General features: G+C 42.9%; 1 protein-coding gene across 1 annotated transcript; it reads left to right on the top strand.

Moving 5' to 3' along the window:
- Nucleotides 1-13,627: 13,627 nt before the first annotated feature.
- Nucleotides 13,628-23,838, top strand: LOC118393670 (syntaxin-binding protein 3). The gene is made up of 19 exons (XM_035786615.2): nucleotides 13,628-13,765; nucleotides 14,404-14,453; nucleotides 14,674-14,755; nucleotides 15,385-15,461; nucleotides 15,623-15,695; nucleotides 15,811-15,911; nucleotides 16,579-16,727; nucleotides 17,356-17,464; nucleotides 17,757-17,881; nucleotides 19,416-19,514; nucleotides 19,602-19,659; nucleotides 19,796-19,861; nucleotides 20,117-20,197; nucleotides 20,312-20,447; nucleotides 20,721-20,827; nucleotides 21,046-21,147; nucleotides 21,894-21,979; nucleotides 22,436-22,584; nucleotides 23,163-23,838. The coding sequence occupies exons 1-19, from the start codon at nucleotides 13,660-13,662 to the stop codon at nucleotides 23,261-23,263; spliced, it is 1,857 nt and encodes a 618-aa protein (XP_035642508.1). The 5' UTR covers nucleotides 13,628-13,659; the 3' UTR covers nucleotides 23,264-23,838.
- The last annotated feature ends 591 nt before the right edge of the window (nucleotides 23,839-24,429 follow it).

The following is a 24,429-nucleotide window of genomic DNA, read 5'->3' on the forward strand; positions in this document are numbered from 1 at the left end:
ACAGAAATTAGGCCACGTGTCATGGAAACAGGCAGGACCCCTAAATCAATTGCCTCATTAAAAACATTAAATATAAATTCAATAATATCCTGCTGAAAATGTTTATAGAATTCACTGATAATGCCATCATTCTTCTCTTTTAACTTGCGGATACATTATTATATAATTAATAGAAATAATTTCATCACAAGACTTTTGGAAGTCTTCATCTATGAATGTTGCTCAGTTCTGCACAGTTCTGCACATGCTCTGTTCTAATTCGATCCACTGCCACTCAATGGCTATTTATTCAGCTTCTGACTGTGTTCATCTTGGATGGCTCATGGAGCTACTTTGGGACATGTGTACTTCAGTTTAAATTCAGTTTAAATTGCTGTGAATTTAAACGGATGAGAGGTTGTATGATTACGTACCTTCTGCTAGTCCAGACTACACAGTGAGGCATAGCGGGCCCAGTACACCGGCTAATCACTGGTGGCTAGTCCACCTGACAGGGGTATCCTGGGCTAGGAAGCCTAGCGCATCTAGACGTTGTCACAGCGTGGATACCAACCTCCGGCTTCCACCACACAGCGGGGCAGAAGCGGAGTCAGAAGACTCCGGTAGAATGGCGAAACACTGATAAAAACCTGACCGTTGAGGAGTATCCAAGGCTAGTCGGCCCAACGTGTCTAGGTCGTCAGTCACAGCACAGATGTATTCTCTCTCGGCTTTCAGGAAGGGCACCAGATTTTGCCTGTTGTTTAATAACAACTCTCACAGCCTATAACGGTTTTGCTAAGTAATAAAAACTTAACACTTGAAACAAACAGTGTGTCACAACACGTTCAGCAAAACTGCCCTGCCGCCATCTTGTGTTTCATTACACAATGCATTGCAAGAATAATCAGTACAGATTGGAGGTACTCAAACACTTCCATTCCAACATTGCTTCGCGAGCATGAAACTGAAAAAAAGACAAGAATATGAATTGAACCAAAAACACTTCTGTTCATTTTTTGCCTTTATGCTATCTATTACATTTTCAATCTCTATTATAATGGTGCAATACAAAGCTCAATAAAGTTAATTGATATACATTTCCTTTGCTTTTAGATGATCTATGTAGAACTCCTGAATGGTATTCTATTCAGTACCTGAGTACATCCTCTGTGGGCAGAACTGGACTATGGCTCCATCCTGGGTGAGAGGGGCCAGCACTAATTTGTAGATGTCTCCACACATGATCTCCAGCACATAACAGGTGTTGCCCCTGAGGGGAGGGGTGCAGGTGTTGTTGGACTGATTAATACAGACACCTAAATGTGTTGACAAATATACTGTTCAATTTGGTGCTATTTCTTTTCATCCACCCTATCCCTATCACCAGGTCTCATTTTCAACCTCAAGGGACTTGCCTGATTAAATTAAGGTTAAATCAAACTAGATAAGATGCATTTCCTGAAGAAAATGTGTGTGCTTGGTAACCAACCCCCCCATCCCCTCCTTACGTGTGATCTGGCAGACAGTGAAGTTTTCTCCCTGTCTGTTCTCAGGGTCCCGGGCGTTGCCCTTGATGCAGTAGTCCCAGCCTCCAGATCAGGGAAGGTGACGCTGGTGTCGGTGGAGTTGAGCTTCACCCTGCTTTCTGAGCCCTCCATGATGATGCTGATTGTGTACAGGACAACGTGGACCACTGGCTCCCACCCCACCACGATGGTGTCATTGCTGGGTGAGGTGGAGTTGAGCTCTGGCGCTGCAACCACTGTAGGAGAGAGACAGCAAAGAGACATCTTATTTGAGGTGTGTATTTGTTTGTCTGTGTTGGGGTTTTTATGGTTTAAATTGTAATTGTATGATAGCCTACTTATCACTTTCAATTAAAAAAGTGTACTGTTTTCTGTTCTGTGTACTTTCATATAACAAAACTGTAAAGTGCATATTTTATTTTGGGTGGGATGGTACTGTGTGAGTGTAATTACAATGTACTACATGACTGAGATCTGAGACTGACCCTCTTCATCTCTTCTGCCTCTAAAGAACATCAAACCACTAAACCACAATGGATGAAACTGCTGCTGTATTGTTTTGGTACATGAAGAAACCCGATAGGCTGACGAACTCAGTGCTCAACCCAGTTAAATTTATTTGTGTTCATGGAGATGGGTCAGATATAATTACCCCGGATACAGGATAGATAACTCTCACCCTTAGGGCTTTAAGATCAGGTATGCAGCTACTCTCCTTTCTTAGCTTTCGTTTGTTCTTTCTTTCCCCAACAGTCAGTTAATGTGAGGTCCAAGGGACAATACCTGTCTTTGCTACTGAAGGGAGGGAAGGCTGGCTCCTGCCTCTGTGGATGACGGATATGACACTGAGAGTGTAGTCGGTGTACGCCTGGAGGTTGAGCATGGTCCCGTGGGAAGAGGACACCTCGGTCTCGGGGGAAGGACAGGTCGGTGTTCTCAGCCCGCAGGATGTAGTAGGAGGCTCCTGTCACATTCTGACCTTAGTTCTTTTGTTATGTCTTTGTTTTCGTATGGTCAGGGCGTGAGTTGGGTGGGTTGTCTATGTTCCTTTTTCTATGATTTGGGATTTCTGTGTTTGGCCTGGTATGGTTCTCAATCAGAGGCAGCTGTCAATCGTTGTCCCTGATTGAGAACCATACTTAGGTAGCCTGGTTTCACTTTTGAGTTGTGGGTGATTGTTTCCTGTGGCTGTGTTTGTACCACACTGGACTGTTTCGATTTTTGTTTGTTCATTCACGTTGTTATTTTGTATTTTTGTAGTTTTCAGTTTTATATATTAAAATGGACCCTTACCACACTGCACATTGGTACTCCGATCCTTCCTACTACTCCTGTTCGTCAGAAGAGGAGGAGGACAATCGTTACAGAATCACCCACCACCAAAGGACCAAACAGCGAGGTAACGGGCAGCAGCAGCGATCTCCAGACTCCTGGACAAGGGAGGAGATCCTGGATGGCAAGGGACCCTGGGTACATCCGGGAGAGTCAGGAGCTGCCAGAGCCGCCCGTCAGTCAGGAGCTGCCAGAGCCGTCCGTCAGCCAGGAGCTGCCAGAGCCGTCCTCAGTCAGGAGCTGCCAGAGCCTTTCGTCAGTCAGGAGCTGCCAGAGCCGTCCGTCAGCCAGGAGCTGCCAGAATCGCCCTTCACTCCGGAGCTGCCGGAGTCTCCCACCTGCCGGTGCTGCCGGAATCTCCCGTTCGTCCGGTGCTGCCGGAATCTCCCGTCCATTCGGGACCCATGGCTTGGGTCCCCAGTCCGAGGTCGGCGGCGAGGATCGCCGCTCTAAAGAGGCCACAGAGGCGGTTAAAGAGGCGGAGAAAGACTATGGTGGAGTGGGGTCCACGTCCCGCGCCAGAGCCGCCACCGCGGACAGACACCCACCCAGACCCTCCCCTATAGGTTCAGGTTTTGCGGCCGGGGTCCGCACCTTTGGTTCTCAATCAGAGGCAGCTGTCAATCGTTGTCCCTGATTGAGAACCGTACTTAGGTAGCCTGGTTTCACTTTTGAGTTGTGGGTGATTGTTCCCTGTGGCTGTTTGTACCACACGGGACTGTTTCGGTTTTCGTTTGTTCATTCACGTTGTTATTTTGTATTTTTGTATTTTTCAGTTTTATATATTAAAATGGACACTTACCACGCTGCGTATTGGTCCTCCGATCCTTCCTACTACTCCTCTTCGTCAGAAGAGGAGGAGGACAATCGTTACAGTCCTCATCTGGCTGTGCCGGGTGGAGATTATAACAGAACATGGCCAAGATGTTCAAATGTTCATAAATGCCCAGCATGGTCAAATAATAATAATCACAGTAGTTGTCGAGGGTGCAACAGGTCAGCAGCTCAGGAGTAAATGTCAGTTGTCTTTTCATAAAAGAGATCATTAAGAGTATCTTTACCACTCCTGCTGTCTCAAGATAGTTGAAAACAGCAGGTCTGGGACGGGTAGGATGTCCGGTGAACAGGTCATGATTCCATAACTGCAGGCAGAACAGTTTAAACTGGAGCAGCAGCATGGCCCGGTGGACTGGGAACAGCAAGGAGTCATCATGCCAGGTAGTCCTGAGGGCTCAGGTCCTCAGAGAGAAAGAGAGAATTCGAGAGAGCATACTTAAATTCCCACAGGACATAAGACAGGAGAAGTACTCCAGATATAACAAACTGACCCTAGCCCCCCGACACATAAACTACTGCAGCATAAATACTGGAGGCTGAGACAGGAGGGGTCAGGAGACACTGTGGCCTCATCCGATGATACCCCCAGACAGGGACAAACAGAAAGGATATAACCCCACCCACTTTGCCAAAGCACAGCCCCCACACCACTAGAGGGACATATTCAACCACCAACTTACCATCCTGAGACATCCAGGGAGTTCTTGGGGATCGCTGTGATCTTGTAGGAACTGATTCCTGAGTATCTACTCCATCACACTGTCACACTCTTAGATGTAACCCTGAATATCAACACTGTGATTTATATAGTGGGGCAAAAAAGTATTTAGTCAGCCACCAATTGTGCAAGTTCTCCCACTTAAAAATATGAGAGAGGCCTGTAATTTTCATCATAGGTACACTTCAACTATGACAGACAAAATGAGAAAAAAAATCCAGAAAATCACATTGTAGGATTTTTTATGAATTTATTTGCAAATTATGGTGGAAAATAAGTATTTGGTCAATAACAAAAGTTATTGAGGAGGTGACCAAGAACCAGATGGTCACTCTGACATGGCTCCAGAGACTCCTCTGTGGAGATGGGAGAATCTTCCAGAAGGACAACCATCTCTGCAGCACTCCACCAATCAGGCCTTTATGATAGAGTGGCCAGACAGAAGCCACTCCTCAGTAAAAGGTACATGACAGGCCACTTGCTAAAAGGCACCTAAAGACTCTCAGACCATGAGAAACAAGTTTCTCTGGTCTGATGAAATCAAGATTGAACTCTTTGGCCTGAATGCCAAGCATCACGTCTGGAGGAAACCTGGCACCATCCCTACAGTGAAGCATGGTGGTGGCCGCATCATGCTGTGGGGATGATTTTCAGCGGCAGGGACTGGGAGACTACTCAGGATAGAGGGGAAGATGAACAGAGCAAAGTACAGAGAGATCCTTGATGAAAACCTACTCCAGAACGCTCAGGCCCTCAGGAAAAATTACATACTTACCTGATTTGTTTGATATTAATAGTAAACGGTTATATATTTAACTAAGAGTAAAACTGGCCTGCTAATGCTAAGTTTTTATGGTGTCCACTCTAGCACCCTGCAGCTAGTCTGGGTGTTGAGGACATGGGTTTTTACTAGAGATAGCTTGAAGCTGCCGATTGATGTCTCTGTAATAAAAAAAAAAACCAAACAGACACATTTCAGTCTATCATTATTGGTGCATGTGAGACATATGTGTCATGACGTGGCCCTCTTTGGGTATAGCGAGTGCCTTCCCTCTCTCCCACTTACACCCCGGTTCTCAGATCGTGAATTCCTGGAGGAGATATCTCAGGTTGTGAATTCCTGGAGGAGACTCTCTCCCTCATGCAGTATATAGAGAGAGAAAGCTTCACAGTAGAACATTTTTTTTTTCCTACATCACAGAACTTGAGAACTGAACAATATCCATGTTTTGGAGAATGTGTAAACGGTCGGGGGAGAAACCAGCTACCATTTGTTTTATGATTGTGACCTCAGGAAAGACAATACAGCCACGTTACCATTACTCTGTTTATACAGGAGCCTCCGTTATGAGGCTTGCATCTAATTATTGTATAAAATGAATGAGTAAAGATACAACTATTTGTGAAATTGTGTAATGTGATTTTAAACCATTAATGTGAGAGAATAGTACTCCCTTTAAAGTTTAACTAAGTCATTAGCCCGCCCCATGAGCACAGACATTGATCTGGCGTCATGGGACAGCCCTTTTCTACTGTTACGAATATAACCCCCACCTGAAGGAATTCCCTTCAGGCAAACCTTGATCACAGAGGGGGCGAAGGTTTGAGTAGAGATCATAAAAACCTCAGTATAAGCTACGGTTGTAATGGTTGTTGAAACTCTAAGACTGTCGATTCCAACAGAATAAGAGCAAATCTTCGATACTAATTACTAGTCTGCAACTAGAAGTTATGTCGACCTGAAATGCGAAGTCCGACAAACGCCGAAACAGCTGTTATATAAGAACATTTCTGAATGGGACTCTGAAGTATCCATTCTAACCACGAGAGACTTCATGGGAGCAGAGACGATCAGATGAACTTTCCAACAGAAAGACGGACGATTCCAACAGAGATCACGACGACACACTGAGCGTAAAGATATATTAATTGCAATTATTCCCGAATGTGTAAGCATTCATGTGCAAAGGATTAGCATTTCAATCAATATAATTATCAACTGCGTAGTGACTTTTGTCTTTCACACCCTTCTCAGTCCACACCCACTTCCCTTTGTCTACCAAGTCGCCATATCGGCTTAGCCCACTAGGGAACATCCCCTATCATTTCCTTGTAACCATACCTACTGTTTGTTTGTGTGTGCATTCCTGTGATTATTTAGTTAGTTAGTAAATAAATGATTAAGACAATTGATGTATGGATGATTCATAGTGAAGACTGGGTTCGTGCAGATAACCAACAATTTACGACGTTTGGAATGAGACTAACGTGAGGTAAAGAATAATTCCTTAATTAGAAGACTAATTGATCGTATATAAAAATATCTGAAAAGTTATATTAGGAAAATTATAACTTTGTAATCTGAAGATTTTCCTTGGTGCCCCGACATCCTAGTTAATTGCATTTACATTATTAGTTTAACCAAATAATAATAATTACAGAGAATTGTTTTTATAAAATAACAGTCTTCACTTTAATGATGCCAAAGACATATGTCTCCGGTCAAACTGGGCCTGCATGCCATAGATGAGATAGAGATAGCCTCAATGGTTCTTAGACATCCTGGCATCTGGGATACAACACCAAAGGCAGATGACCAGAGGATGAACCCAAAGTGGCTTATGGTGCTCCCCAATCTATATGGGAGGGGTGGAACCAAGCATTATGGGTATTAGCTATATAAACTGTGCATTGTCTGTGAAGGGCAGACAAGACTGTTGGGCTGACGGTTTCATTATTTCAATAATTAATCAATATTAAATTAAGATGATTGTTTGAAGGAATGACCAAGTCTCTCTCAGTACTGAATTTCCACGACAGACCTCAGACTGGGGGCGAAGGTTCACCTTCCACTAGGACAACGATCCTAAGCACACAGCCAAGACAATGCAGGAGTGGCTTTGAGACAAGTCTCTGAATGTCCTTGAGTGGCCCTTCCAGAACCCGGACTTGAATCCGATCGAACATCTCTGGAGAAACCTGAAAATAGCTGTGCAGTGACCCTCCCCGTCCAACCTGACAGAGCTTGAGATGATCTGCAGGGAAGAATAGGAGAAACTGCCCAAATACAGGTGTGCCAAGCTTATAGCGTCATACCCAAGAAGACTCAAGGCTGTAATTGCTGCCAAAGGTGCTTCAACAAAGTAGAGTATGTCTTATGGGTCCTATGTAAATGTGATTTTTTTTATACATTTGCAAAAAAATCTAAAATCCTGTTTTTGCTTTGTCATTATGGGGTATTGTGTGTAGATTGATGAGGGAAAAACGATTTACTATATTTTAGAAAAAGGCTGTAACGTAACAAAATGTGTAGAAAAAAAGGGTTCTGAATACATTCGAATGCACTGTAAATGTTTTACCTGATAAAGTTGACCTCTGAAAGTGAAAACAGAAGAAAAAACATATTTTACTACAAGAGTATGTGAAACAAATAACATTAAACAATTTTCATACCATAAGAAATGTTATAAAATTCATACAAGCACATTTCTGGAATGAGTGTGCCCTACTCAAGGCTAATCTTACAGTATACCTGGGAAAAGGTATGCCATTCAATGAGCCAGTGTTCTCTCTAAATAGCTGGAATGACCTGAGAGCCAATGCCCAGCAAGGTAAAATTCACCATCCACTTGATAGCTCCCATTCTGTCTTTCTCTTCTTGATGTTATCCTTTTCTGTTGTAGTAGTGCTGGTGTTTCTCTCGAATAATTGAGAGAAGTTATTTGGGAACTGCTTCACGTTATACTTTTTTCTTTAACATATTTCTGATCTGTGTTGGCTGGAAAGAGGTAGGGGGTGCTCAACCAACGTGAGTAGGGGTGCAACCTAAAAATGTGTAGACATCATTGGACAGGAAAAGGTGCAACGCTCGTTCACCATAAGAAAATTCTTAGTTTGATTAGACAAGTTTAAAGGGTTGACAGTTCAGCGTTCAATGGCCTTCTTCAGATTCTGTGTTGGTTGAAATTCTGTACCTATGTGTCACCGCCCGCTGCAGCGAATCACCCAATCATTGGCGTGACCAGAACAGTTACCTGCAGGCAGCTGTACCTGTTAGTAGGCTAGATCTGTTATAGAGGTTGCTTTGGTGACAATGCCAAATAGGCTGATGGTTAAAACGGGCACAACTTGATTATAATAAACAACATCAACAAATAAGTATTTTTATGGTGCAGTCAACATATTGGTATTACATTCTTATAAATGGGTTTTAATCATATGCTACATTCCAGTGGTGGAAAAGGTACCCAGTTGTCATAGTAAAAGATACCTTAATAGAAAATTACTCAAGTAAAAGTGAAAGTCACCCAGTAAAAGTAAAAGTCCGAAAGCATTTAGTTTAAAATATACTTAAGCATCAAAAGTAAATGTAATTACTAAAATATACTTAAGTATCAAAAGTAAAATGACAAATAATTAAAAATTCCTTATATTAAGCAAACCAGATGCCGCCATATGATTGTTTTTTTAATTGACAGAAAGCCAGGGGCACACTCCAACACACATCATTTGCAAACGAGGCATGTGTGTTTAGTGAGCACGCCAAATCAGGGGCAGTAGGGATGACCAGGGATGTTGCCTTGATAAACGTGTGAGTTGGACCCTTTTCGAGGCTTACTAAATTTTAACCCTCTTATTATAAAAAAAAAACAGAAGAAGCAAAATCAATGGTGACAGAGGGACTTATCTTTAAAAGGTAGAGTCCTAATAACCTAGGCTGAAGGTTTCTCTAGACTAACATATGGCGCTCTATATTTATATCTTGATGGTAAAATAAGCAAGGAGATATGAATAATAAGGAGATGCTTTTCAACTTTCTGTGGAAAAACCGTACCCGTTACATTAGGAAAACTGTTGTAATGAACACTTATGAGAATGGTGGACTGAATTTTCTGGACTTTACTACTTTAAATAATACTTTTAAGATCAATTGGATAAAACAATTCCTAAGAAGACCCACTTCTATCTGGAATTACAGGGCTCCGGGCAGCCGAGCGGAAATGGAGGAAAACTTGCCTCCCTGCGGACCTGGCATCCTTTCACTCCCTCCTCTCTACATTTTCCTCCTCTGTCTCTGCTGCTAAAGCCACTCTCTACCATTCTAAATTCCAAGCATCTGCCTCTAACCCTAGGAAGCTCTTTGCCACCTTCTCCTCCCTCCTGAATCCTCCCTCCCCCCCCCCCCTCCTCCCTCTCTGCAGATGACTTCGTCAACCATTTTGAAAAGAAGGTCGACGACATCCGATCCTCGTTTGCTAAGTCAAACGACACCGCTGGTTCTGCTCACACTGCCCTACCCCATGCTCTGACCTCTTTCTCCCCTCTCTCTCCAGATGAAATCTCGCGTCTTGTGACGGCCGGCCGCCCAACAACCTGCCCGCTTGACCCTATCCCCTCCTCTCTTCTCCAGACCATTTCCGGAGACCTTCTCCCTTACCTCACCTCGCTCATCAACTCATCCCTGACCGCTGGCTACGTCCCTCCCGTCTTCAAGAGAGCGAGAGTTGCACCCCTTCTGAAAAAACCTACACTCGATCCCTCCGATGTCAACAACTACAGACCAGTATCCCTTCTCTCTTTTCTCTCCAAAACTCTTGAGCGTGCCGTCCTTGGCCAGCTCTACCGCTATCTCTCTCAGAATGACCTTCTTGATCCAAATCAGTCAGGTTTCAAGACTAGTCATTCAACTGAGACTGCTCTTCTCTGTATCACGGAGGCGCTCCGCACTGCTAAAGCTAACTCTCTCTCCTCTGCTCTCATCCTTCTAGACCTATCGGCTGCCTTCGATACTGTGAACCATCAGATCCTCCTCTCCACCCTCTCCGAGTTGGGCATCTCCGGCGCGGCCCACGCTTGGATTGCGTCCTACCTGACAGGTCGCTCCTACCAGGTGGCGTGGCGAGAATCTGTCTCCTCACCACGCGCTCTCACCACTGGTGTCCCCCAGGGCTCTGTTCTAGGCCCTCTCTTATTCTCGCTATACACCAAGTCACTTGGCTCTGTCATAACCTCACATGGTCTCTCCTATCATTGCTATGCAGACGACACACAATTAATCTTCTCCTTTCCCCCTTCTGATGACCAGGTGGCGAATCGCATCTCTGCATGTCTGGCAGACATATATCAGTGTGGATGACGGATCACCACCTCAAGCTGAACCTCAGCAAGACGGAGCTCCTCTTCCTCCCGGGGAAGGACTGCCCGTTCCATGATCTCGCCATCACGGTTGACAACTCCATTGTGTCCTCCTCCCAGAGCGCTAAGAACCTTGGCGTGATCCTGGACAACACCCTGTCGTTCTCAACTAACATCAAGGCGGTGTCCCGTTCCTGTAGGTTCATGCTCTACAACATCCGCAGAGTACGACCCTGCCTCACACAGGAAGCGGCGCAGGTCCTAATCCAGGCACTTGTCATCTCCCGTCTTGATTACTGCAACTCGCTGTTGGCTGGGCTCCCTGCCTGTGCCATTAAACCCCTACAACTCATCCAGAACGCCGCAGCCCGTCTGGTGTTCAACCTTCCCAAGTTCTCTCACGTCACCCCGCTCCTCCGCTCTCTCCACTGGCTTCCAGTTGAAGCTCGCATCCGCTACAAGACCATGGTGCTTGCCTACGGAGCTGTGAGGGGAACGGCACCTCAGTACCTCCAGGCTCTGATCAGGCCCTACACCCAAACAAGGGCACTGCGTTCATCCACCTCTGGCCTGCTCGCCTCCCTACCACTGAGGAAGTACAGTTCCCGCTCAGCCCAGTCAAAACTGTTCGCTGCTCTGGCCCCCAATGGTGGAACAAACTCCCTCACGACGCCAGGACAGCGGAGTCAATCACCACCTTCCGGAGACACCTGAAACCCCACCTCTTCAAGGAATACCTAGGATAGGGTAAGTAATCCTTCTCCCCCCTAAAAAGATTTAGATGCACTATTGTAAGTGGCTGTTCCACTGGATGTCATAAGGTGTATGCACCAATTTGTAAGTCGTTCTGGATAAGAGCGTCTGCTAAATGACTTAAATGTAAATGTATATTCCTCATCATGTCTTCTCTACTTTTGGTGGCCTTAACTTCATGTTGTTTTGCAATTATAATATTGACAAAGTTCCAGTGAAACTTTCTGCTTTTCATTGGCAGGTTTTCTTGTCATGGTCCTTAATTTATAAATACAATTTTTCTCCACACAGATATTATATATGGAATAATCGGGATATATTGTATAAAAATACTTATTTGTTTTTATAATATTGGTTCCGAAATAATATCCTATTGGTGAGCCAACTGGTAAATGCAGAGAGTCTTTTACTCAGTTATAAGGAATTCTTATCACTTTACAAGGTCCCTGTAACACCTAAAGATTTTGCAATTGTTTTAGATGCCATTCCCTCAGGTGTTGCTCTATTATTCAGGAACGTGTCAAGACCTGACCCTCAGAGCCTACCTTCTATTGACCCTGTTGACTCATCAGTAGGAAAGATTTGTTTCTCTTTTGGTCCATTCAACAACAGAGCGGTACGAACCTTGTTTCAGCAGGATGTTGTATCTATACCTTGTCATGTCTTATTGGAATTGATTTATTGATAATATCTGTTGGAAAAAAGTTTGGATGTTGCCACACACATACCTACTTGTTAACAGAATTAAGGAAGTTTCCTTTCAAATTATTAATAAATATTATCCTGCCAACCACTATATGAAGAAGTTTAAGGAAAGCATCAACTCAAATAGCTCCTTTTGTAATGACCAACCAGAAACAGTGTTGCATCTTTTTTGGCATTGTATGCATGTAAGAAAACTGTGGCAAGACATCAGTAGATTTATAATTGAACACTTTTATGAAGATCTTACACTATTGTGGAGAGATGTACTGCTTGGATTCTTTACCTACGATAGGAATAAGCTGAAACATTTCTATGTAATTTCTATGTTTTTTTGTTTATACTTTTTTTACCCCCTTTTCTTCCCAATTTTGTGGTATCCAATTGTTAGTAGTTACTATCTTGTCTCATCGCTACAACTCCCGTATGGGCTCGGGAGAGACGAAGATCGAAAGCCATGCGTCCTCCGAAACACAACCCAACCAAGCCGCACTGCTTCTTAACACAGCTCGCATCCAACCCGGAAGCCATAGCCGCACCAATATGTCGGAAGAAACACCGTACACCTGGCGACCTTGGTTAGCGTGCACTGCGCCCGGCCCGCCACAGGAGTCGCTAGTGCGCGATGAGACAAGGATATTCCTACCGGTCAAACCCTCCCTAACCCGGACGACACTAGGCCAATTGTGCTTCGCCCCATGGACCACCCGGTCGCGGCCGGCTGCGACAGAGCCTGGGCGCGAACCCAGAGTCTCTGGTGGCACAGCTAGCACTGCAATTTCATTATTCTTTTGGCCAAATTTCATATTCACAAATGTAAATTTACAAACAAAAAACAACATTTCTTACCCTACAAAAAAAATGGAACTGTATTTTCAGACAATTAAATACTCTACTAACAAAAAAGCATATGTATGTCTCTTAAGGTCTTTGGGTAATGTGATATTCTACCCCTAGCTCAATTGTCCATTGTGTATAATCTATATATACTTGTGTTCCCTCATGTACTCACAGTATTGATTTGTTGTTAATAAAAATAAATAAATAAAAGAGTTGGACCCTTTTCCTGTTCTGCTAAGCATTCAAAATGGGAAAATGTATGGAGTAAAAAGTAAATTATTTCGGAATGTAGTGAAGTAAAAGTAAAAGTTGTCAAAAATATAAATAGCAAAGCAAAGTACAGATAACCCCAAAAACGACTTAAGTAGTACTTGATAGTATTTTTATTAGTAAAGTCATTTACGCCACTGCTACGTTTACTGTTCACTATCCCATTATTTTTATTTCGACTTTGCACATTCTTCCACTGCAAATCTACCATTCCAGTGTTTTACTTATTAAATTGTATTTACTTCGCCACCATGGCCTTTTTTTGCCTTTACCTCCCTTATCTCACCTCATTTGCTCACATCGTATATAGACTTATTTTTCGACTGAATTATTCAATAATGTATGTTTGTTTTACTCCATGTGTAACTCTGTGTTCTTGTATGTGTCGAACTGCTTTGCTTTATCTTGGCCAGGTCGCAATTGTAAATGAGAACTTGTTCTCGACTTGCCTACCTGGTTAAATAAAGGTGAAATAAATAAACAACTAAAATTCTGAACCCAGAAAACTACCATTTCTCATAATTCGGACTACAACAGACTACTCGCGCGTAGTTGTCGACACTGATGACGCACAAAGTACGGGACAGGGCAAGCGCCAGTGGAAATTGGAAAAAAAGAAACAAGATGGCAACTGTTTCAGAGCACGGGCTAAAAAGAGTAGTTTGGCAAAGTAAGTGAAACTGATTATGGCAACGTTTAGCTACTGAACGTATCGGGCTTATTTCGAACTAATAGCTACTCAGATTATGTTATTCACTTGAACTTTTGCAAAGTTGTGTTTTTCTTCTCTGACAATGGAATGTCAACTAGCCATAACTTCTGATACGAAAGTTTGCAAACTAGCCATGTGTCAGTGGCCAAAGAGTTCCGAAATGAACTTTAGTGTGTTCCATTTTTGGTGTTTATCTACTTTGTGATTACAACTGCGATTCTTAGTTATACCATATAACTTGTTTGCACATGAATAACAATGGGGAACCCCATCCAATTTGATTCGTTAGCCAGCCATGTTAGCCAGATAGCTAACTTGCTAACTACCTAGCGATACCTAGCTAGTTGGTAGCCGCAGCTGTTCTTGGCAGACGCCTAGGTCATTGTATACATATCATTATTGGTCAGTGCACTGTCAACAAATATGAAAATAAAATGTCTGTGTGGGTTGGCTTTAGATAAGAGAAATAAGATGTGTAATTGTTTTGCCGGTTAGATCATTGTGGGAGGGGGCAGCTTTCAGACAGTCTATAATAATGTAGCCTAGGGGCTGTCAACTATACAGTATTTGCGAACTGCCATTCTTCTTTCAACTAGGAATAAAGGAAACGATCATCGAGGATTGCAAGAAGTCAGAAATATGGAAGGTAGGAGGACTGGATCTGTTTATTGCAGACATTGACTGCATTCCATCACATAAAGCCCATGTAATGTGTTAAGTGCTGTATTCCCGACAGCATACTATCCAGTCATTGTTTTGATACAATACACTTCTGCTTGAGAATGTATGCTATGCTGATGACGTACAACACTAACTGAATCAAAAGGTGTCTTCATATCAAGGTCATAACATATTTTCTTTCTCAGATATTGATATTGGACCACTTCACCACCAAGCTCCTGTCGTCATGTTGCAAAATGTCCGACTTGATGCAAGAGGGAATTACCAGTATGTCGCACTAATTGAAATGATAATTTCCATAGATATCTAATGCTTGGCCTTGTCTCCCGTCATTAGGGATTGTAACTATGATTTCAAACCATAAATATTACTTTGGTTGTAATTGGAGAACTACATTGCAAGTGGTGGAAGTTTTCACACATCAAAGTGACGCTTCTGTTTCATGGAGTGGTGGTATAGAAACTATTAGATCCCTGTAAGGCTGTGTTTCGTTTGTGTAGGAGGAATATAAGAATGTGTCCCCACCACAGTATAAGAATAACTAACATATCGTTAGTGTACAAATAGCCCAAGGCAACTTTGAATATGTTTTGAAGGCCCAGTTCAGTCAAAAACATAATAATAAAAAAAAGTATTTCCACACTTATGTTTTAATAATACTGTAAAATTGTGAAAATTATATTAATGCCCTTTTAGTGTAAGAGAAATTGCCCTAGGCTGAGAAGCTATTTTTGTGTCCTTTTGACCATTTTAATTGAAAACAATCACAGTGGGGTACTTCATTGTTACCTAGAAATGATTTCATATTGAGATTAAAACAGGACCTTTAAAACAATTAAAAGTGGTATTGTTGATATCTGCACCATGACCTGAAATTAAACTGAGTTTTCTCTTAGTTGTGGAGGACCTCTACAAAAGCAGAGAGCCTGTACTAGAAATGAAGGCTATCTACTTCATGACCCCGACAGCAAAGGTTCGACATTAGATATCTGTACACCATACCCCACTTCAATATTGAAATGTCTACATTGATCATCATTACAAACAACACAATACAACTGTTATTCATGTGTACTAGGTTTGACAGTGCTGTGAATGTGTATTTGTAATTAAATATTTCCATACTGTGCTTAGTGTGTGGATGCCTTCATTGGTGACTTCAAGTTGAAACCCAAGTACAAAGCAGCATACGTTTATTTCACTGACTGTAAGTATATACTGTAGAAAGGAGAATTTAGTTTTGATGCAAATCATTAGAAAAAGGTAGACCAATTTCATGAGTTGATTGTAAATTCTGGCACTCTATTTTCTTTCCTCTCCAGATTGTTCGGATGAGTTGTTCAACAAAATGAAACTGTACTGTGGAAAGTATATACGTGTCTGTAAGGAATTAAACATTTCCTTCTTGCCCCAGGAGTCACAGGTAAGTGGTTGTTCTTCTCAGGCTTTCTATAATTATCTGGTTTTATTCCTTACGCTGACTTTTACCATGTTGGTTAGATTATTCATGGTTGTTGGTCTGTGAGTGTCTGCTGGTGCTGGACTTCAGTAGGGGAAGAAAGGGATCACAAAACCCTGCAAGAGCATTACTTGAAAACCTTTATGATGTAATACGCTGAGGCAATCTGTCAACGCTATGATTCTCTAACGGAAAATCAGAATTGTGAAACCCTTGTAGGTTTCATTATATTAAAAATTCCTGTTTTATTGGGCGAGACAGATGTTTATCAGTTAAGAATGGAGGACTATGGGAAGATTTGCTCAGTTATTGTGTGTTATTGGCACCTAGTATTTGAGATTGAAACTGAACACAATGAACTCAGTCAAAAAACCTTGGCCTTCATAAATGGAACACACACAATGACATTTCTGGATGCTCCTCTCATCCATGTGTAACATCATAATAATCCTATTATTAAGTTAATCTGAGTAGAAACAAATCACCACAATACAACGTTAATTTACAAATAATCGGTGCTACTCAAAATGTTGGTCCAAATTGAGAATGTTCTTGTTGGAATATCTGATCAGAATATGTAGATAAGGCTGCATTACATATGATCGGTGTATAGCAATCCTTTATGTTTCAGGTGTTCACTTGTGATAACCCTGGGGCCTTCCGCAGTATCTACAGCCCTCACTGTAGTCAGGACAAAGTGAAGACATTGGAGACTTTGGCAGCCCAGATCGTCACTCTCTGTGCCACGCTGGACGAGAACCCAGGGGTCAGATACAAGAAGTGAGTCAGGGAGAGGAGATAAGAGCTTCTGCTTTCTCAGTTTACACCACTTCTGACACAACTCGTTCTCCTCAGCCCCCAAGCACATTCTGCGTTTTTGATTCTTTATGGGAATATGTATTACAAAGACCGAAAGGAATTGCATTATATAACTGTCGGATATAATATTTTTACTATAAATGTCTAAAGTGTTCTGTTGCCACACCTTGATTGTTTACTCATAGGAAAGAGTCAGTCACTGACTTCCACAACATTTGAATTAATAATCATCATACACTTTGTCCCCCACAATTAAATTGGGGAGGGGACTGTGGACCTGCCGCCGTACGTTTGTTTGCATGTTAGTCACACACGACATCTCAGACAGCACTGGGCCGATTTGGATGAAACTTGGTTGAATGATGCGTCTTGCCATAGAGATCCAGCATTTCCAAAATTACACTGATTGGCCTGAGGTGGGAGCTATAATGATTAACTGAAATGTGTTAGTCAAGCGATATCTCAATTGGCCAATCATTTGTGGGGGGTAACATGTTTAATGTTGCCTTGTTTAGAAATATATATATATATGACTCTGCTGTTCTGTTACTAATGTACATAACTCATGCATAACCATGTATTTTGTCAGGGAGACCGTGTTGGAGAACACCACTCTGGATAACGCCAAACAGCTTGCAGCACTGGTGGATTACAAACTGACTAAGCACTACGATATGGATGACAATAGCAAGAAAAAGGTGAGGCGGACACCTTGCCTGTTGTCAGCAGGGAGTTGACACAATAAATAAGGACTTAACCGAGAGCGTTAGAAAATATATGAAAATAGCTAGAGATGACGGACACCAGTCAATAGACTACATTAAGACTGATGGTATTGCCCTAGACATTGTGTTGAAGTATTTAGTTGGAAGGTTAGCATGGTCATTTGTGTTAGTTTGTGAGGCTCGTGAGGCCAGCCACATACTATAATAGTACGACACTACAAAATAATTGATACCTCTTTCTGTGTGTGTTGTGTTTTCCCCTCAGGGAAAGACCCAGGCCCAGCTGTTAATCGTAGAGAGGGGCTTTGACCCTGTGACCCCCATCCTACATGAGCTGACCTATCAGGCCATGGCCTACGACCTTGTCCCAATCAAGAACGACACCTACAAGTGAGAACCCAGCTCAGTCCCAGTACAATTTTTTTTTATTCAGATCCCCATTAGCTGATGTCTTGGCGACCATTAGTCCTGTGTGGCTCAGGTAGTGCATGGCACTTGCACTGCCAGAGTTGTGGGTTGGACTCCCGGGGCTCCCCAGGTTGGACTCCCAGGGCTCCCCATATATAAAATGGATTCACAAATGACTTAAATTGCTTTGGATTAAAGCGTCTGTTGAATGGAATATATTTATTATTATAAAAATAAAAAAATATAATATATATTATTAGTCTTCCTGTGGTCCACTCTCCCTTAGCGACCATTTGTCTTCCTCTGGTCCACTCTCCCGTAGCGATCATTTGTCTTCCTCTGGTCCACTCTCCCGTAGCGATCATTTGTCTTCCTCTGGTCCACTCTCCCTTAGCGACCATTTGTCTTCCCCTGGTCCGCTCTCCCTTAGCGACCATTTGTCTTCCCCTGGTCCACTCTCCCTTAGCGACCATTTGTCTTCCTCTGGTCCACTCTCCCTTAGCGATCATTTGTCTTCCCCTGGTCCACTCTCCCTTAGCGACCATTAGTCTTCCTCTGGTCCTCTCTCCCTTAACGACCATTAGTCTTGCTGTAGTTCACTCTCCCTTAGCGACCATTAGTCTTGCTGTAGTTCACTCTCCCTTAGCGACCATTAGTCTTGCTGTAGTTCACTCTCCCTTAGCGACCATTAGTCTTCCTCTGGTCCGCTCTCCCTTAGCGACCATTAGTCTTCCTCTGGTCCGCTCTCCCTTAGCGACCATTAGTCTTGCTCTGGTCCGCTCTCCCTTAGCGACCATTAGTCTTGCTCTGGTCCGCTCTCCCTTAGCGACCATTAGTCTTGCTGTAGTTCTCTCTCCCTTAGCGACCATTAGTCTTCCTCTGGTCCGCTCTCCCTTAGCGACCATTAGTCTTCCTCTGGTCCGCTCTCCCTTAGCGACCATTAGTCTTCCTCTGGTCCGCTCTCCCTTAGCGACCATTAGTCTTGCTCTGGTCCGCTCTCCCTTAGCGACCATTAGTCTTGCTGTAGTTCTCTCTCCCTTAGCGACCATTAGTCTTCCTCTGGTCCGCTCTCCCTTAGCGACCATTAGTCTTCCTCTGGTCCGCTCTCCCTTAGCGACCATTAGTCTTGCTCTGGTCCGCTCTCCCTTAGCGACCATTAGTCTTCCTCTGGTCCGCTCTCCCTTAGCGACCATTAGTCTTGCTGTAGTTCACTCTCCCTTAGCGACCGTGGTCTACTCTCCCTTGAACCCCTGCCTTGTGTTCTGTTTTCTTGTTCTCACTTGTTCTGGAATGTCTGAATGGGTCAAAAATAAATATGACAGACTTTCTGTATTAATTTAGAGGATAGCTGCACAGTAGCTGCTCCTAAGACATGTATACAGTAGACACAAAGTAATGTCTCTTTTGGCTGGCTATGTACTTTTCTATGTGCTGTATACTGTAAACATAGACATACATATAATCCACCGCCATGATGATGTAAGACAAACGTTCGTTCACTTGTTTCTCTGTCCAGATACAAGTCTAAAGATGGTTCTGAGAAGGAGGCCCTGCTGAATGAGGATGACCAGCTGTGGGCCAGACTCAGACACATGCACATTGCTGAGGTGTCAGAGTAAGTATCCATTTTAATTTGACATTTTTAAACCTCTGAAATAGTTATACTAAAGATAATTTGTTAAAAATGTGCTTTATATTCTAGACAAATACCTAAACTGGTGAAAGAAATTTCTGCCAACAAAAAACAGCCAGATGGAAAGGTAGGTGGCCATTTTAGGTTCTCCCTCCACTGTTCTACATGAAACTAGAAAGATTTTCTGTATCTGGTTTTGTCCTCTCCCTCCCTTGAGTTCCCATCATTATTTTCTTCTCATCAATATTTTTAATATTTTCTAGATCACAATAAGCGGTTTATCCCAGCTTATGAAGAAGATGCCCCACTTCCGCAAGCAGGTTGCTCAGGTACGTAGCGCCAGGTGATCTGGTCCGCTCTGGTTGGCTCATTCTGATTGGTCTGATGGGTTTGTGTGTGATGCCTTTGAGGCCCAGTGTCATGTAGTGCTTTCTTCAATAGGTCTTTATGGAAACAATATTGTGGAAAACGGATCATTCACCTATTAGGTGGCTGGGTTTATATGGAAATGAAAGCTGTTCACTTATACTGCCATGTGATTTTTAGAATAAAAAACATCAGCCATGTTTCAATGTCAACCACAGAAAACGGTCCATCTGAATTTGACTGAAGACTGTATGAACCACTTCCAGAAGAACGTGGAGAAACTCTGCAAAGCTGAGCAGGTATGTTTTATGCTATCTCATATGTATGGCCAAAATGCTACTGTTGTACTGTACATGTCCCTTATGTATGACCTTGTGCTTTCTGAGTGGTGTTATGTCTTCGCTGTTCTATAGGACCTGGCAGTAGGGTCTGATGTGGAGGGTGTGAAGGTGAAGGACCCCATGAGGACACTGCTCCCTGTCCTGCTGCACCCCCATGGTACCTATGACAAGATCAGAGCTGTTCTCCTCTACATCTTCAGTCTCAATGGTGGGTCTGCTGCACTGACTCACCCTCCGACCTTCACAGTCTGTCTTTATATTTACATGTGATCATTTAGTCATTTTTATATGGCATCTATTATATTGAAATTGTAATGAGTCTACGGTTTGAAAATGGAAAGTCATTAATTCCTTATTTGCCCCTTAACTAAGGTACCGTTTGAGCTTCAGCTATAGGAATATTCTTTCAATAGAATCTCTTTTAATTTGAACTTTAGTCAAATACTCTTTTTAAAAACATTTTCTTTTTGGTTCTGAACAGGAACAACAGAGGAAAACCTGAACAAACTCATCCAGCACGTTAAGATCGAGGAGGATCGAGAGTTCATTCTCAACTGGCGAGAACTGGGAGTCCCCATCATATCTTCGGTAAGTGAGACTTCTAGGGCATACTGTACATAGTCTGCTAAATCTTAGCTGGCTCATAGCCCAGGTGGATTCTATAGTACTATCAGTGTGCATTGTATAGTAGTGTGGCACTAGTTTTATGTGGTTGTGTACTTTCTTTCAATTCTCGTTTTGTATCTTACCTACCTTTTAGTTATTGTTATGTTCCTATTTCTCACCCTCTCTCTCCCTCCACCCAGCCAAGCTTCTTCCCAATGCGTAGGTCATCTCGAAGGGACCGCACTCAGGAGGAGACATACAGCCTGTCCCGATGGACACCTGTCATCAAAGACGTGATGGAGGTCAGTGTTAATGATACCAAAGATAAACCGTTTCCTTATCTCACAGAACAGAACTGTGTCACTTAGCTTTTCTCAGAGACAGGGGTAGGGAGGGAGTCACATGGGTAGGAAGAGAGGGAGTCACAGGAAGGGATGGGAACCAGGGCTCATATTCACAAAGTTGGAGTGCTGATCTAGGTTTAGTTTAGCCTTCTAGATGTAGATTACATGGACAGGGTGGACCAGACCCTAGATCAGCAGTCCTACTCTGAGACATGTTGTGGTGTTCTGGGTAACAGAAATTCCCTGAACGTTAAGGATGGGTGAGTCAATGCAGTCTGTTTTGGATGTAGGGAACAGAGGGGGATAAAGGTTTTTGGGTGGCCTTTGGGTCACAGGAGGGTGGTGGGATTAGGAAGGAAATGGGATGGGTGAGGGAAGGCCTATGATATGTCAATCGTCACTCAGTACACAGTCCCTTTCTCGGTCACTGTGCTATTTAACTCTGTCAATGGCGTCTGTGTAACAGTGGATCGAGGCTTTACAAGCGCAACCCATAACTATACAACTGATTCAGGATCAATTCTCCTAATGGCTGATACCAGCCTAAGTATAACTATTATGAACTAAAGCTAAGCAACACAACCAGCCTTGGACCTGCAATAAGTGACCAAACGTCCTGGGCCCATTGTCCAGTAACTGCCTCCCCACCATCATGATGACTGAATGAGTTATAGTGTAAGAATACTTTTTGTGTGGTGTTCCAGGATGCTGTGGAGAACAAGCTGGAGACCAGGGAATGGCCACACCAGTCAGAGTGCCCAGCAGCCTGGAATGGCTCTGGGGCTGTCAGGTAAGATTCAACATTCTTTGTCACACAACTGCAGTTGGTGGTATTTGCTTTTGGTAAAGGGTGGTAACAAAAAAGTGCACATCATTGACATTCATAGACTAATTGCAACCCAAAGGATCGATTGGGCTTGAGGAAAGGGGTTATGGCTGTTACAGAAGGAGCGTTGGCACTCACACCGAACTCCATTCAGAGGCTTCTCCCTCTCCCTGCGGTGTGTTATGACCGGATGTCACAATGACTGGTCCAAATCGTTACTGCGTGTCAGTTACACAAGCTGATCTCTTTATAGTCTAGGTCTAGGATATGGTTCTGTTATAAATTACAACACTTACAAATACAGATCTGATTAACTAATGGAAAAAATATGATAACGTAACTATTATTAATGATGGCTCTCCGAGTGAATTCCAATCTCTGACTCACACTGACACACATCTTCCTTCTCTCCTCTCCCAGTGCCCGTCAGAAACACAAGGCCAGTACACAGGATGAGCGGAGGAGTGGCTCCAGGCTCATCATCTTTGTCATCGGAGGGATTAGCTACTCAGAGATGCGCAGTGCCTACCAGGTCACACAGTCCGTCAAGTCCTGTGAGGTCATCATAGGTGTGTAACAACAGCAGCAACTCTACGTGCTGTGCTGCGCTGCAGGGCAGCGTTGGTGAATCTCAATCTCTTGTTAGTTGCATCCTCTCTCATTGCCTCCAATGTGATCTTCTCCATTGCAAGAAGCGAGAACACAAAGAATTGAAGATTTTTGTAGATTCAACCAACCATTCTCATTGTCCTTAACTACAGCCCAGTAACTGGACTACTGCTTGACACCCCCTGTTGTAAATAAATGGTAGTACAAAAACAGGAGGTAATGAATGGAAAAATAAATGCTGTACAGTATGGTTCAGTCTTGAGCAGGGGTACATCTTTCACTGGGGACGGGGGCCACATTTTGAACATTTGTCTCACCCAGTTCTATAATTGGAATGTGATACAAAATGGGGCAACTGGGTAGACTGTTTTGGAGTGTTTATCCGATTGGATAAAAAATATATATATAAATATATTTTTCTAAAACCAAAGTTGCACCCCTGGTCTTGAGTGTCAGGCAAAGTAACACTACAGAATGTTCTTCATCTGTGTGTCTTTTTATTTTGTTATTTAAAAACGTAATTTTTTTTCTTCTCCAGGATCGTCCCACATTGTGACCCCCATGGAGCTCCTAGACGATATTCAGGCCCTGAGTAAACCAACCACCACCAAGGAGACCTTTACAATAGTGAAGGAGTGACCCACCCCGTACCCCTTCCCAAACATAACACCCCCCCAAACCTGAGCACAGAGCACTCAACTTCATCAATGGAAGACTGAAGGGAATTCATATTCTAGAGTTTAGTCATTAGCTATGTGTATTATTAATACTTAACTTTGGAACCTGGTGCATATTTGTAACATAACCGTTGTGCCCTACACTAAAGTGCATTTATTACCTTTTTATCAAATCTGTGTGTGTGTGCATCTCTAATGGCCCTTTATTCCATAAAAAGTGGACTACTTTTGATTAGGGCCCATAGGACTCTGGTCAAATGTACTGCACTGCTGGGGAATATGGTTCCATTTGAGATGCACCCTGTTTTTCTCGCTTTAAAACACTCAATGTTCCATGTTGGAAAGCTTCTGAGAAATGCTTAGAGATGTAATTTGGATAAAAAGATATGGAGTTAAGATAATGTACATATGATGTAAGCACTGTCTGTCTGCTGCTAGCTAAATCCTCTCTCCCCTCCATTACTGTTTATTTTGTCATAGATTATTTACATTTTCTTGTACTGAACTGCTGATGAATAAATGGCCGACATGGTTCAATGGTGTCTTATTATTTGGAGTGATACTCACTTTGCACATACACCCTCCTCACTTATTCAAAATACAATGTGCACCTCTTTGGGTCCCCAGGAACAGGATTGAGAACCACTGCGCAAGAGTCATCTACTGAAACACTCATATATATATATATATATATATATATATATTTTTTTTTAAAAACATGTATGATTCATCACCTATAGGATTAATAATATAAAGTGGTTTAAGGTGATACTGGCGATTGGGAGGTTTTGAGGAGTCGTATGAAGCATCTGAATAATGAAGACAAAGAAACGGATCAGGATGCTTAATCAGAACAACAGTAATGTGATCCTCTGCAGCACATGTACTCAAAGCCAATCCTCTCCAGTGGGAGAACAGAAAGGAAGCAGAGGTTCTATAGAGAAGGCAATAAGCGCAGCAGGGTTTTCTGTCTGAGGTACCTGGCGGAGCTGGGACATGGGTATTGAGTGAACAAAGTGTTCTCATACCTGAAAAAGAGACAATGCTGCTGCCCCCCCCAGAGGATATGAGGCTTATATATCAAATCTGCCCTACTTTAAGCCACTCTCCAAAAAAAATGCAGGATCA

The sequence above is a fragment of the Oncorhynchus keta genome, chromosome 1, assembly GCF_023373465.1.
Source record: "Oncorhynchus keta strain PuntledgeMale-10-30-2019 chromosome 1, Oket_V2, whole genome shotgun sequence".
Lineage (NCBI taxonomy): Eukaryota > Metazoa > Chordata > Actinopteri > Salmoniformes > Salmonidae > Oncorhynchus > Oncorhynchus keta.

What these genes read in the sequence shown, in the direction of transcription:
- LOC118393670 (XM_035786615.2), top strand. Translation starts at nt 13,660, where the DNA reads ATGACGCACAAAGTACGGGACAGGGCAAGCGCCAGTGGAAATTGGAAA. An exon ending in ATACGTTTATTTCACTGACT is followed by an intron (nt 15,696 to 15,810) that starts GTAAGTATATAC and finishes TTTCCTCTCCAG; the next exon opens with ATTGTTCGGATGAGTTGTTC. An exon ending in ATCAAGAACGACACCTACAA is followed by an intron (nt 17,882 to 19,415) that starts GTGAGAACCCAG and finishes TTCTCTGTCCAG; the next exon opens with ATACAAGTCTAAAGATGGTT.